Here is a 15,700-nt window from a genome sequence, read left to right on the forward strand (position 1 = left end):
ACTAGAGTATTTTGCCCAAGCAAGAAACCAGCTGCCTTGTTCCACTGCTAGTTCCAATTATTAACCAACCAAAGGAAGGAAAGATCAGACAGTCTGCAACTAAGAAAAGGATAAAAATACATCAGGTCTGCTAGTTGCAATAACAAAGCTGCTGAAGTTAAACAATTAAACACAGTTCATTTTTTCTTATTTAATAAATAATATAAAAAAGTGAACTTTTTTTTCTTTACATTATTGGAAAAAACAGTTTCTTATCTAACTCCAGCGATAATACAAGCAATAAATGAAACCGATTCAGATTTCTGGGTGGACAATCCAAATCCCATTTAGGTGAAGTCCAGCGTGCATGGCCTCGCAACTACTGATGACTTTTCCACTCCTGCGGTTGGTCTCCTTTTGTGTTCTTCTAAGTTCCATAGATGACCTCACCGATCATCCACCAAAAAAAAGAGAGAAAATCATGTTCCTTGGTTAACATTGAAAAAACAATTCCACAAAAAAACGTGGCAAGTTTCAACACCCAATCAAATCATACCTACTTTTACATCATCATACAGATGTTCAATTGTTTGTCACATCAACAGTAGCATGGCATTTTATCTTTAGCCTTGTGGAAAAATAATGAGCCCCGATAGTATAATGCACATACGCACACAGAGTACACTTGACAAAAACGCTTTCACGTGGTTTCCATTTCACTTTTATTTAATCCTCAAAACTGCCCATATTGCAGGGTTTTTCTTGATGAAATATGGAACTGAGCAATTAATTCTACAAAATTATGGTAAAAACTTGCTCATTTTTCTACCTTATTGCTAAGAAACTTTACAGGTGCACAGTTTGTAAAAATAACCCTTTTAAGACTGAATGTATACACACGCTACATGTTTTTAGAAAAATGACATTAGCATAGCACCTCCAGATGGGGCAAATGCAGTGCTGAACACAGACAGAATGCTTACAAAGTCAGAACTGGTCATTTACTTTACAGCTTCTAAAGGGGAAAAGTTGTTCAGTCCTAAAAGGGTTAAGTAGAAACCCTAAGATACTTCTTTTTTTAACAAAGCTGCCACTCAATCCCACAGTACAGTGCTTGAAAACAAAGTCAAAAGTCTGGCACAGGAAAGCATACACATTTTGTTCAGTACTCATAAACACAGCTGCTTTTGAAAGAAAGTAAATAATACGGTTAATGATTGAAGAGCATCTCAGATTCAAGAGGGACACCTCTATGGAGTCATTTCACCTACAAGTGGGTCGTTTACTTCCAGTAGACAAATTGTTTCGCTTGGCATTAGTATTTTGCACACAGGGAATTCACTGATTTATGTCCCGAGTTCACGTCTTTTCAGGTAACTGATCTTTTTAAGTCTGTGCAATGCAAAGCGGTACAGAGTACCATTAACATCACCATTGTGGGATGTCCTCAAGGCAAATAATTAGGGAATACCTCAGCAGCAGATTATTAAAGACTACGCTAGTGTTGCACTCTGAAATGCAGTTTCCAAACAAAACAAGAAAAGGCATAGCTACATCTGAGCACTTAATCTGCTTCTTCTTCCTAGAGTTGGAACTATAACAACATTCTGAACACAGACTCATTTTCTATGTATATAGAATTAACAGCAGACTTACAGCTAGACTTGAACAGTTATAATAGTTTCATATTGAAACATTCTAAAAGTAGTCTTAGCAAAACCTTGAAATATTGTTAATATCACGGAAACCAATTAGCAGCTCACAAGGCCAACAAATGTAACAGTATCACCCCACAGGAGAGTTCAGGAAGATAATATATCTGAACAACTGGACATCTTAAAAAGAGTAAGGACCTGGAAGACCATTTCCATATGACAGAATAACTACTGGCAACAACGGAGCCACAAGTCAGAGGGAAAAATGGGGTTTTTAAAATGGTCTTGTAAGCAGAACTTCATAGTCTCCCTTTTTTTTTTACCCACTTGGCTGTAGTGTGTAAACCAGCAGAAATTAGGCTAAGTAATTAGGTTCTTTACAAGTCAAAGAATATTATAGCTATTGGGCAAAATTACTGCAAGTAAAGAAACTGAATATAAAAAGTATTGCGTTTACATGTAAAAAATTTAAAATAATGAGTATGAAAGCACATGTCAAGTTCTGAAAAGCTATTTTAAATAGTCTTTAAGGTTAAAAGGCTTGTTATGGTTTGCCTACTGTGTGTACATCACGGTTTGTTCTTGAATACCCTCTAAATCTGATATATATATGTAAAATACCACTTATTTTAATTCTCAGTCTGATTAGTGATGAAAATCTGTGGTTCTTGGATGAAGCCGTACTGTAAGATACTCGTGTGCTTCTAACAAAAACACTGTGAAATGATTCCTGCCACAGCACAATTAAACTGAACTTTTATAGCACGTACAAAGGTAAACAGATTTGCAAGTAAATGCCGGTAAACAGTTTAAAACAGAGATAAGGCCACAATGAATTCTGCCCTTGGTCACTGAAACAGAGATGAGGTGAGGCAGTATTCACTAGTGCTAAGAGCCAGCATTGCGACTACGTCACGGGAACAAGTTTTGTAACACAGAACAGCAAACACGAAGGCCTGTGGTAGAATACAAGCACGTTTTCAGAGGACAGTGGAGCCGATTTCACTATTATTGGCTAAATACGCTTAATAACCGCTTTCTTCCTTTAACCACACTGTTTTCACACAACAGAGCACTACAGCAAACAAGTAGAATGGAGCGTATGAGGACACAAATATGGTGCAGAGACAACGCTTCAAAATGGTGGCGGGCGCTGAAACCGGAGCAAGTGGTCAGAAACAAAAACCACACGAGAATGGTCAGCAGACAAGCTTGTAAGCAATGCACCGTAGGAAGCCACAGGTTCACATTTACACAGCAGTTGTGACTCTCTCTCCAGGGTATAGCAAAGGCTGAACACACCATAAAATTTGTATTTTGGCTTTAAAAGAGGAAGGTCACACTACAAGAACTTGTCCTATGAGTCTATGTCTAGTTCTGTGACTACGAATGAACTACTGGGGTATACTTCCAGATACGAATGAAGCAGGCAGGCCTACAAGGAGGGACAAAACATGGCAAAGTCAAAATAAAAAACAAATGCAACAACCAACAAAGTCAAAGTGCAAATGAGCCTTGAATTTATGATGGAGAGAAGACTTGAATGTTGCACAAGCTGTTGGCAGCGAAAATGAAAACCCACAGGAAATAAAGATGGGAGGAGTTGACATCTTCATAGTGCTTTTACGATATTTCTATTTGCCCATTTCTAAGTAATAAAATTTACTTCTAGTTATTATGGTATGATCACTTCACAATGAAAGCACGTTCTCAATACAAGTGTTACACCGAAGTCTGGCCTAATTTACTGAACGGTATGAAGAAAAACATGCTTGTTGTGATTCTCAAGTGATGAAGGGCATCACCCACCAATCCCATTTGTAGCACATAGGCTCATGGTATTTGAGTTACATGCCAACAAGACAGAAGACATGCTGCCAAATGAAGTTATTGGGAACATTCCACTTTCAAAATAAAACATTTAACTTACACTTAATACAAATTATGTACAAGATTAGAAAAACCTGAACAGATCCTGAAACATTTTCAGATGCAATATGACTGAGCAAGGAAGAGAGGGAGTAACCCAGTAACAACCCTTCAAAAACACCAACGTATGCCTGTGACACGAACAATCATTAATACGACTGCTTGAGATGCCACTTTAAAAAAAAACTCATGTCATGTTAGAACCTCATGAATTATCACTATAAATACATATTTAAAAAAGGAAAACAGAAATAACTATTAACAATGACTGAAAACAGAGCACTAAAGTTAACATACATTGCATGTATTGCAGGCAAGGCAGAGGCATTTTTTAAAGCTTTTGCACAGACTTCATATAATCTTAAAAAAAATATGCTGGCCTTTACAAGGTTCTACTTGCTGAAATAAAAACAATTTCAGTTCATAAAAAGTCACAAGACTTCAGTTTAAAAAAAGGAACAGTTCCAGCCACAGACCAAAAATATATATATTTTTTTAAAACTGGAAGAGTATGGTAATTAGATTATACAAGTATGGTCAGGCTTGGAACCTGAATATACTTCAGAGCAAAAGCTCAGAGGAAAAAAAAAATATAAACTATTTGGTAACAAAAGTGTACTATATGTTGTGATACAAAAAAGGTATGGTGAAAATGTACCTTTTATACTAAAGCTTATACAAGTTCCTTGGTCCATAAAAACTATGTTGTGTTCATGTTTTCTAGTTTGCTCAACATGTATCCCAGCCACATTTTTTGTTTCTTGCCCATTAAAAAAAAAACAGCTGAAAAATAGATTTCCAATAAAGTTCTTATGTTTCGGATGTTTGTTTGTTTGTTTTTTTATTGTGGCTTCTATAGTTAAGATCAGCACTTGCAGGTAACAAGGTTCAAATAATATCACCTAAAATGGAAAGGTGTTTCCCCACGAAACCACAAAAATTGTTCAGTTCTCTTGAATGTAGCACTTAAGAGTCAGTTAAAGTCCAGATAAACAACAGTAGTTAGGAAACCACAGTTGCTGTAGATGATGTGACATTGGTTGGGTTTGTGCTGACGTTTGTGTAACTTCCCTCGCTGTTTGTATTCGTTTCACTGGAAGCCATGAGGCTTGAGTTGGCTCTGAGGATTGCTCCAGCAGCACTGCAGTGTGGTCGTGGCCCTGGTTCCGGTGTGTACGTAAAGGTAAGGCTGGTGGAGTAAATTATGCCATCGTTACGGACCAAAGTTACTGGCACCTGGACTGGCTGACGGACCCATCTCCAACCCTCTCGAAATGCAGAAATGTCTGGAACAACACACAGCATGCTCTCTGCGCATCTGTAACACAGGAGAGACAACTGAGCACAACAAAACTTCAGCTTAAAGAACAGGACAGAATAATTCAGTTGGAAGGGATCTACAATGACCATCTAGTCACCAAACACCAACAGGCAGGGGGCATCAACCATTTCCCAGGGAAGTCTGTTCCAGTGTTTGACCACTTGGCAAAAAAAAAAAAGGCTTCCTAATGTCCAGTCTGAACCTCCTCTGGTGCAGCTTTGAGTCATTTCCACATGTTGTCACTGGATCCCAGACAGAGGAGATCAGCATCCCCCTCCCCACTTCTCCTCAGGAAGCTATAGAGAGTAATGAGGTTGCCTCTCAGCTTCCTTTTCTCTAAACTGGACAAGCTCAAAGCCTTGAGCTGCTCCCCATAGGGCATTCCTTCCAGACCTTTCACCAGCTTTGTTGTCCTCCTCTGGATGCATTCAAGTACATGAACATCCTTCTGAAACTGTTGGGCCCAGAGATGCACACAGTACCCAGGGTGAGGCTGCAACAGTGCTAAATACAGTGGGACAAGCACCTCTTTTGACCAGCTGGATGCGATTTGCCCTCTTGGTTACTAGGGCACGTTGCTGACTCATACTGAGCCTGCTGTCAGTCATCACTCTTAGGTCCCTTTCTGCAGGGCAGAAAGTATATATTTGAGTGTATACATGAGTATACACTCTTTAAACGTAACCACCATAAGAGTGGTAGGAAATACTGTACCTGTACATGGTTTCAGCTTCCACATCCCCAAACCAGACACGTAAATTTGGAGTGAAGTTCTGTCCTGTAAGTTCCAACATTGCTACATCTCCGCCACCATTCAACTGGAAAAGGAATGAACAGAAAAAAGAAGAAAATCCACAAAACCCGACACATATTAATAAAAACAAACACCCCGCTCAGGAAAAAAACCCCAAAACTCAACCCAAGATTCTTCACATGCATACAGGAATAGTACACAGCACTGTTTGTATCAGCTGGACATAACTGAAACATATCTACACATCTGAACTATAAGGAAGTGACACATCTAAAAGATACTGCTAATTAATTTGATATTCTGAAAGAACTTTTAAGTCTTGATAGTGACTACTTAGAACAGAAGTTATCAGGGCTTTGAAAACAAAGAATTTTTCAGAGGATATGTTACGAAAGCTTCAAGTTTTTCCACAGCAGAATGTTGGCTTCCTTAATAAGGTTTAAGTCTGTTTCTCTTTGATCTGTAATTGGCTGTCTTAAGAGCTAAAGTAAATTTCTAAACAATCAAATAGAAGTAAAATTTCTAAGAATATCACTATCATACTATTTTAACAAATAAAATTCTTAATGTACAGAATAATATTAATATTAGGCTCATATATTCTGAAATGCAGGTAAGAAAAATTGCTGCAATGTAATGTTACTTTCCTATTTGTAAAGCCAGTAAGAACATTTTTCTTCAGTATTCCACAAAGGTATCATGAAGGTTGAATCAGAATGACAAAAATAATCTCACACAGAAAAGCTCGTCGTAAAAAACCCAGCAACTTACTTGAAGACTTTCTACAACAGGCACAGGTGTCACTGGAGCATGGACCGGTCCCATCCCCTCATAAAATGTGTATTCTGCCTTGTCTGTGCTAATGATTGTCCAAGAAGCTCCATCATTAATCATTTCTTTATTTGGTTCTTTTGGGCATGGAGTGGCCTTATAAAGAAAGGAAAGTTTTAAATCTGATGTGCAGAATTGTTTGCCAAGTCAGAGCTAAAAAACAACTCATTCAATAACCACGTTCACTATTTCAAAACCAGGAATTTTATAATATTTTAGTTCAGCTTTCAAAGTTTTAACGTTATTCGATAGCCAATAACCATCCAACTGCAGCAACAAGAAGTAGGAACTTTTTAAAAGAGATCTGGTTTATTGATGCAAAGTGACTAAAACAGCTACAGACTGTGAAGTGAAATACTTTTCATTAGTTATGATTTACATCTGGCCAAGAGGGTTTCTTTCTTTTTAGAGAGCTCTTTGCCATCCACAAAATGATGTAAAACATAGATTTATATTTCAGTGACTGTGCAAAAACATGGGAGAGAAGCTGAAATAACAATCCTGCAGATTAGAAACTTTCACTGTCTCCTTGTAAATACTACTAAATTAGTATGAATACATATATACATTGATAGAAAATACTCTGACAACTGTTTTTTATGGCAAGAAAAACCTCTGAACAATTCCATCATTAAGCAATCAATAAGGAAAGTTGAGTACAAGTTAAACACAGGCACAGATGAAAACTGGACTCAAATTCTATTTTCAATACCTGAACTCTGTTTTCTTCCATTAAGATTTAAGGATATCTAGGTACGTAATCATAACTTTCACTCTTCAAAACTGTCAGATTAACTTTAGCTAGCATGAGTTTACCAGTTCACAGAATCATTGAATGGTAGAAGTAGGTAGGGACCTCTAGAGATCATCTAAGTACAAGCCCCATGCTAAACCAGGTCCACCTAGATCAGGTCACACAGGAATGTGTCCAGGTGGATTTTGAAAACCTCCAGAGAAGGAGACTCCACACCCTCCCTGGGCAGTCTGTGCCAGGGCTCCCTCACAGTAAAGAAGATTTTCCTTATGTGTAAGTGGAACTTTTTGTGTTCCAGTTGATGTTCATTACTGCTTAACTTGTCACTGAAGACAACTGAAGAAAGTTCAGCCCCATCCTCCTTTCAAATACTTTTAAGTATTATTTAGGTCTCCCCTCAGACTCCTCCAGGCTGAACAACCCCGGATCCCGCAGCCTTTCTTCATAAGAAAGATGCACTGATCATCTTGGTGGCCCTGCGCTGGACTCTCTCCAGAAGTTCTCTGTCTCTCTTGAGCTGAGGAGCCCAGAACTGGACACAGAACTCCAGATGAGGTCTCACCAGGACAGAGTAGAGAGGTAGAACCACCTCCCTCAACGTGCTGGCTACACTCTTCTTGATGCATCCCAGGATGCCATTGGCCAGCTTGGCCATGAGGGCACATTGCTTGCTCATGGTTAGTTTATTTTGAACCAGCACTCCCAAGTCTCTCTCTGCAGAGCTGCTCTCCAGCAGGTCAATCTCCAGCCTGTACTGGTGCATGGGGTCGTTCCTCCCCAGATGCAGGACTCTGCACTTGTCCTTGTTGAACCTCATGAAATTCCTCTCTGCCCATCTCTCAAGCCAGTCGAGATACTGCTGAATGGCAGCACAGCCTTCTGGGGAATCAGCCAGTCCTCCCAGTTTGGTGTCATCAGCCAACTTGCTGAGGATACACTCTGTCCCCTCATCCAGGTCACTGATGAAGATATTGAACAAGACTGGCCACAGAACCAATCCCTGTGGAACTCCACTTGCCACAGGCCTCCTCCAACTCAATTCTGTGCCATTGATCACCATCCTCTCAGTTCTGTCATTCAGCCAGCTCTCGATCCACTTCACTGTCCGCTCATCCAAGCCACACTGTCCGAGCTTTCTGATGAGGATGTTATGGGAGACAGTGTCAAAAGCCTTGCTGAAGTCAAGGTACGTGACATTCACTGCTCTCCCCTCATCTAGCCAGCCAGTTATACCATCATAGAGGGCTATCAGTTTGGTAAAGCAGGATTTCCCCTTGGTGAATCTGCCCGATAACCACCTTTTCCTTCATGTGTTTAGCAATGATATTCAGGATGAGTTGTTCCATCACCTTTCCAGGGATGGAGGTGAGGCTGTCCAGCCTCTAGTTCCCTGGGTTGAACTTCTTGCCCTTTTTGAAGGCTGGAGTGACATTGGCTTTCCTCCAGTCCTCAGGCACTGCACACGTCCTCTATAATTGTTCAAAAATGACAGAGAGTGGCTTAGCAATAACATCAGCCAGCTCCCTCAGCACTTGTGGGTGCATCGCATCAGGACCCCTAGATCTGTGAGTGTCCAGCTTGCCTAACAGGTCTCTAACCTGATCCTCTTCCACCAAAGGAATGTCTTCCATTTTTCAGCCAATCTCACTACCCTCCAGGGACTGAGCTTCCCAACAGCTTGCCTTGGCTGTGAAAACTGAAGCAAAGAATGCATTCAGTAGTTCCACCTTCTCTACATTCTCCATCACTAGGGCACCATCCTCATTCTGCAGCAGGCTCACAATTCAGTTGAAATGAAGTTAAGATTAAAGTTGTGCTCTCATGGGGACTCTTCACTCTGACACAATCACATAAAGAAGCATGCAAAACAGCTTGCCAGGATGCAACAAGGATAGTAACTGCAGATCTTTTTAAGCTCACGACTCAACTGGTATTTTTATTAGAAACTTACGGAGCTTCTAAATTACTAAGCCAACTTGAAAAGAGGAACTGCTGGATACTCTTTTGACACATGACCTTCCCTACACATTTTCTACAGTTCCTTTTGGCATGGTCTGATATACTTCAACTTTTATACCCATGGCAAATAAAGCCATGGGTATAAAAAAATCATAGAATGGTAGGGTTGGAAGAGACCTTTAGAGATCATCTAGTCCAACCCTACTGCAGAAGCAGGTCCACCTAGACTCAGGTCACACAGGAATGTGTACAAGATCCTTGACTGCATTCTTCAGATCTGCTAAACCCCTGCCACAAAATGAGGTAAATGCCACAGAATTTGTTCTGGAAGTCCTGCTACATCAAGAGTCATTTCAGGAGCGCATTACTCCTTCTGTCTCAGAAATCCCTGAAAGATTATGATTCCTCTTCTAGAGAAGCATTCCTCCTTGTCACTTGCAAATACAACAGTTTACCTCCAAGCACTTCCCCTTCCCCCCGCCCATTTCCTTTTCTCCTATAACTTAACTTTCTCAACAGGCCTTAACATCATGCTTAGTACCTCATGCATTGACTCATATAGAGACATGATGGTAAACTGTACAGCATTAACTTCATTAATGGACAGAATTCTTCAAGTATTGGTACACACAACAAGGATGCAGACAAAAGGAATCCAAGGAATCTATTTGGATTTAGAGAAAGAAAACCAACACCACTAAACCCTCTCACCCAAAAAACCCTCAAGAAAGCTCTTTATCAAAAGATATTAAAGAAGTGAAATTATAATGGATTAGAAAAAGTTGTTGTCTTCTTTTTTTTTAATAGTTAGCTAATGAAAGGAAAGCAAAAGGTAAAATGAACAGTCATTCTCCTTTTAAAATGTACAAAAGCCAACAGTGCAGTCCCTTCCCTAGACTGGTGTTACTACTCGTTTTACTGAACGTGCTCACCAGTATGCTGGTAAAATTGAATTTTTAAACTTCTGCATGGCCCCAAGTTTTTCAAGTAGTTAAATGCTGTTACATTTGCAAGCATTTTATGTCCAGAGGACACAGAAATGAACATAGAGGGGAAAACAGTGGTAATGAAGTTCAATTTAGATAAAAGTGAGGATGGAATCACCTGGAGTAACCACTGACAGTTTTCTGAAATCACCAGCTCAATGTGCAATGGCAGTCACACGTGACAACGGAGTGCTGGACATCAGCAGAAAAAATACTGAGAAGAAGCAATCAGCTATTATTTTGCCAGTGTAAATCCTTTGTTCACCTACTTCTGGAATACTGTGTACAGTTCTGGTCATCTTGTCTAATAAACTATCGTAAAAAAAGGGTACAGAAAGAAAGCTGAAAGTCACCAAGGAGTTGCTGACGATATGAGACGAAATTGAAAATACTGTGACTCTCCATTTCAGAAAGAAGAAATTAAGATGTTCATGGCTAAGGTTAACACAGAAATGTTGCTCACCAAATCCTGCAAAACTGGAACTTGGAATCACTACTAGATCATTCAAAACAAATACAGCACAAGTTTACTACACAGGGGGCAGGAAACCTGTTGAACTTTCTGCCACAAAATACCACAGAAAAAAGAGATTATTGGCACATTCAAGATGAATCAAACTGACTGACTACACATCTACACAATGATACTAAAAAACAGAGTCAGGGATGCAGCCTTCAACAACCCTTAATAAAAGAAGTGCTGATACTGGCAGAGGATGTCTGCACTGGACAGTCTAAAGACAGCAGGTCTGCCTGCTCTCTGTAAGCACCATCTCCTATTGCTCCTGGTGGATGTAGATAAAGAACTATGCTCTGATCTAGTATGGTATTACTTATATTCTTTCTATATTCTCCAGAATGCATGGACATCTTTAAAGAGAGATCTGGCTGGTACTTGAGCAATTCAATTTCAAGGCTTTTGTAGGTTTGTGCTGGCCTGCTGACTTTTAACAGCTTAAAATGCTTAAGAAGAGGCAGGTGAAAGAGGCTACACATGCCTTGCTTCTCTGGTTTTGGTACTCTGGTCCAAAGGAAAAAACAGATAAGAATGGGATTTCCCTCCTACCACTGGTAGAAAAAGTTTAACTTCCCTAGTGTGGAAAAGTGCTAACAGCCCAATGTGCAAGTCAGCAGATTTCATTTAACAAGTAGAAGTGGCAGATACCTATTCCACTAAAGTAATTCAGAACAGTGGGTTGACCTTTTACCTAAGCCCTACCCATATGGACAGTTTAGAGCTCTTATGAGTTTGGGCTCCATGTGTGCTGCAGAAACTGAAGACTGGTAGGATGTCCTGGTAGTCCTGTAGGCAATTCCAGGGTGTTGAACTAAGGCAGCTGTCAATAAAGCTGGGGTTTCTTCTTCATCCAGCAATTCCCACAAAGTATTTGGAGAAAGGTCATATCAAGGTCAGATCAGCAAGGCTGATCCTGAGTTAGTGCAATTCTCATTTCACAGCCTTTGCTTCTTGTTGACAAAAGCCCATTCTCCTTTTACAGCAAAGCATACTGATGTATCTGCTATGTGCTGCGGGTACAACCAATAGATCTGGTCCTTTCTGAGTCACAAGTCATGAATAAGTTTCCTGAAATATGAACAAAGCTTCTCATATTCCCTTTCCATTGTCCCAATATAGGTTAGAAGTCAACTGAGCCTTTACCAATCCTTGTTCTCTCCCTTACCCAAGAAGCTAAGGAAGTCCCAAGACATATGTGGCCATCTTCCTGGAGGCACAGAATTACCTCTCAACACTCTTTTCTACTTTAGCTGCCCTGGATGTTTAAAGAAAATTGCAATATCTAGTTAAACCTGAACTTGGTCACGGTCTCATTATTCTGATGGGAATTGCCATGCTGAAAGTCTGCTAAAAGAATGTTAACATACACGAGACTAAACCCACAATTTGTTAACATATTGTGTAAGCTGTCAGAACAACTGTACATTGTGTTTTGGGTTTTTTTTCTTCACAGTTCTCCCTAGGGGTTAATTCATGTTACACTAACTTGTTAGCAATATTTTTGTTCACCTGCTGGAGAAACAAGTACTTGAAGACTAAGACAGCCACATTCTTTACAGGCAAATCAAGTTTCTGTGGCCTTACTGTGGTCAACTGCCACAGATGTCTATGTTTATGCTCTTAACCAAAAGTGAAACAGTGCAACTCTGCTAAGTTCAAGACAACTATGGTGATCCGCATTGTTTCCTATTTGCTGTAATCAAGAAATGGACATGCAAGTAAATGGTGTGACTGCACTAGAACATGCCAACATATTAAGCCACAGTACCATGATTACTTGCACAAGTTCCTATCCTGTTTCCATTTTTTCCATTGGAGAAAACAATTCATTGTCTAGACAGACATGCAGGGAGCAAAGAAAAAGAGAGAATTGGAACATGACACATAAAAATTTGTTGCTTTCCCTCCTTTGTCCTTCCAAAACATCAGACTTGCATTCAAAATCAACTGCAGAACTGGCACTCATACACGTCTTGGGAATATTTGGGAAAACACTGCAACCACACGTCTCATCTACTGAAATAGTTTTATACAACTCACTTGAAATTGGATTATTCTCTCCTGGGAAAGGCACAAATACATTCTCTCAGTGTCTTTAAGGTAAAATGCACACTTATGGAGCTGCGATACTGGATCATCTGCATCCAATAACGCTGTTTGTTTATCTACTTTTCGAATTATCTGTGAATGAAAATTGTACATACATGTTTAGGACAACTTCTGTACTATATTACATTCAAGATTACATATACACTCTTAGTAAAGGTCTTTTTTTCAATTTCCATGCCTCTTGTTTTAATACCAACATTAGATTCACAATTCTCAGTCCTTTTGAAACAAGAACACAATATTGAAGTGACTCGGTACTACAGCTTCAATGTGCTGCACACATATATATTAAATTTTTTGCTCTAAGATTGGGGGAAAAAAAACTTTAAGCTCCAGTAAAATCTACTTTTATTCTATCTCCTGCTACAAAGGAGCAGTAAGTGAAGTATTAATAGACTTCTACAGAAGCTTCCACCATTGATAGCATCAACATTCTGTAGCAGTCTGGTTGCTGAAGGAGAATAGTTAAAAATAAGGACTTACTTTGAAGTTATTGAGATGTGTTTGTAAAACTGTACTTAAGGACAACAATCACAGCATATCTTAACAAGCTGGTCATTAAATAATATTTAAAGGCAACTGCAAAGAAAAATTGTTCCTCACATTTAGCAATTTGGTGAAAAAAATATCTGCTGACTTAATTCAGACCTGTTATACCATTTTTTTTTCATTAAATTAAAAAAGTTGTCCCCTTACACACCATGGAAATCTGTAGCTTGGAATTTTAACTCAACTTCTGAAAAAAGTTTTAATACTTAATTTCATGCAACACCAGGAAAAGTAGCAGCCAAAGCACTTGAAGATTTCTAAGCCAATAATCAGAAAACCAACTATGTCCTCTGGGATTTCTAATGATATTGCTAATAATGCCATCTATTGTCAGTTTCAAAGTTACCTTGTTTCTTCAAAGTTCTTTGCATTAACCTACAAAATGTCTGTAATTTACCTTTTAATTGCATCACCTTCAGTCAGCCTTGTAAGGCAGCATGACAAATGTTCCCAAACAAACCAGGAACCTTTAGTCTAATCTCTTTTAATCTATTTCTAGCCATGCATGACGTTTCTGGAATCATAAATGATGGCATCCCCTTTTGGCAATAAGAAAATATTAACATGAAGCCCACAAATAGAAGTGAGATTCTCTTACTGAATTTCCTGTGCACTGAACCAGATTGGCAGTAGCCAGGTCTGGATTTTCCTGTCAAGTAGTGTGACTTCAAAAAAAAAGAGGATTATTTCACACAATTTACTCTCTGTTTTTTAAAACCAGGTTTGAATTTGAGAGAGGACTTCTCATTGCAGTCCTATTACAGTCCTCATAAAATAAGTCTCGTAAGTGGAACAAAAACCTGCCTGCAGGGAAGGCTGGTTTTACATTGGTGCATTCCAAAAGCAGTTTCTAGTTAGAAGAGAAATTAACAAAGCCTTGTAAGAAATTCGTAATAGGCTGACAAACCACAATTTCACAGAAGTTCTCACATGAAGCACTGCTTATTATCAGTCACATCAAATGCATAAAACAGGAGAGAAAAAAAAAAAATCACTAATTATACTTAAACTGATTTATAAAAAACGTTATTGTGTACCCAGTAATAATTTTCTGAGGTTCAAAGACCTTTACTGGTTAAAATCAATTTTATATCTGTGTCAAAGGGCTGAAATTGTGTATTTCTGAAAAAAAAAATATTCCAAAGGTATTTCCAATATTCCATATTTAAAACTGACAGTATCAATGTCCAAAATGCTTTTACAAGCTGGTATCGGTATAATTATGTACCCTTAGAAGTACAAAGATGTGCTTTTAGGTTCAAATCAGTAGAGCATTTTTAAAGCTATGCTGAACCCAACAACTGACATAGTCCTAATCACTACAAAAGCCTACTCATCTACTCAATATTAGTATTTAAAGCACTTTGCTAGACTGGGATCTATGTCCTTGTTTTTTAATAGAGATTTTTTTTTTTTAAGGACAGCTTACAGATTAACCTACTTTGGCAGGTTTGAATTCTGAACAATTCCCTATGCTTATTTTACAAGCTGTTCTTTGCTTACAGAATTAACCTGCAGATATAAAACCACACTTTTATTAAAAGAAATGGTGTTTTCCATGAGGAAACGTACAAAGCCAACTGTAAACAATGTAAGCCTGACTATGAAATTACACTAAGTAGCCATCTACAAATTAATTATAGCACTGGAGAAATTAAACTGTACCAGTCTCGGGAGTGCCATGCCAGTAACTGAGCATACAAGTTTGACAGTCTGCCCATAATGAATGTAGCCGTCTCTCACTGTGAATTCTTCTCCTTCAGATTCATCATCATCCACTGCAGGAAACAGGAATTTTCACATTATTTGTTTTAATCATTGTTTTCCTTGATAAGGGAAAACATTTAACATCACACTATTACATCAAATATACACTCAGTAACAAAACAAATCTGCATGTGAGCAATTAATATCGAGGAAAAGACAGAGGACTTCTTTTTCATGGGGAGGGAGGTAGGGGGGGAGGTGAAAAAAATAGAAACTTGCTTCATTTTTACTTACAGAGGTGAATGTAAAATGCTCCCCACTGTTGTGAACTGGCATGGAAATTGCCACCTTCTACGTGCAAATATCTGGTGCTAACTGTTTGGGATCGAAGTCTATTAAATAGTGCCACTTTTGTCCCTGACGCAATACACACTGCAAGGAACACACACAGACTTGAGATTATAAAATTACTTCATTATTACACAGAAAAGTAACAAAAAGTCACAAATACAGTAACATAGACTGATGAATACTGGAAATCAAGAAACAATTCTCAACTATGTTAATTTAGAAAATATTGATATGACAGACAAAAAACAATCACAAAAGAGCACAGTGGCTGTTCTCCAAAGGCATGCTAGTTCACAGAA

The 15,700-nt window shown here is 38.8% G+C and overlaps 1 protein-coding gene across 3 annotated transcripts in view; it reads right to left on the reverse strand.

The window, feature by feature from the left end:
* Positions 1 to 684: 684 nt before the first annotated feature.
* The window catches only part of RBPJ (recombination signal binding protein for immunoglobulin kappa J region), a 63,411-nt gene continuing 48,395 nt past the window's right edge, over positions 685 to 15,700 (reverse strand). For all 3 annotated transcript variants that reach the window (XM_061993329.1, XM_061993328.1, XM_061993330.1), the window contains 6 exons: positions 15,345 to 15,482; positions 15,009 to 15,121; positions 12,726 to 12,866; positions 6,410 to 6,565; positions 5,599 to 5,702; positions 685 to 4,881 (listed from right to left, as the gene is read on the reverse strand). In XM_061993329.1, coding sequence (XP_061849313.1) covers positions 4,566 to 4,881; positions 5,599 to 5,702; positions 6,410 to 6,565; positions 12,726 to 12,866; positions 15,009 to 15,121; positions 15,345 to 15,482 — 968 coding nt within the window. In that variant the 3' untranslated portion in view covers positions 685 to 4,565. The remainder of the gene's footprint in view (positions 4,882 to 5,598; positions 5,703 to 6,409; positions 6,566 to 12,725; positions 12,867 to 15,008; positions 15,122 to 15,344; positions 15,483 to 15,700) is intronic.

Source organism: Colius striatus, chromosome 3 (genome assembly GCF_028858725.1).
Source record: "Colius striatus isolate bColStr4 chromosome 3, bColStr4.1.hap1, whole genome shotgun sequence".
NCBI classification, from domain to species: domain Eukaryota; kingdom Metazoa; phylum Chordata; class Aves; order Coliiformes; family Coliidae; genus Colius; species Colius striatus.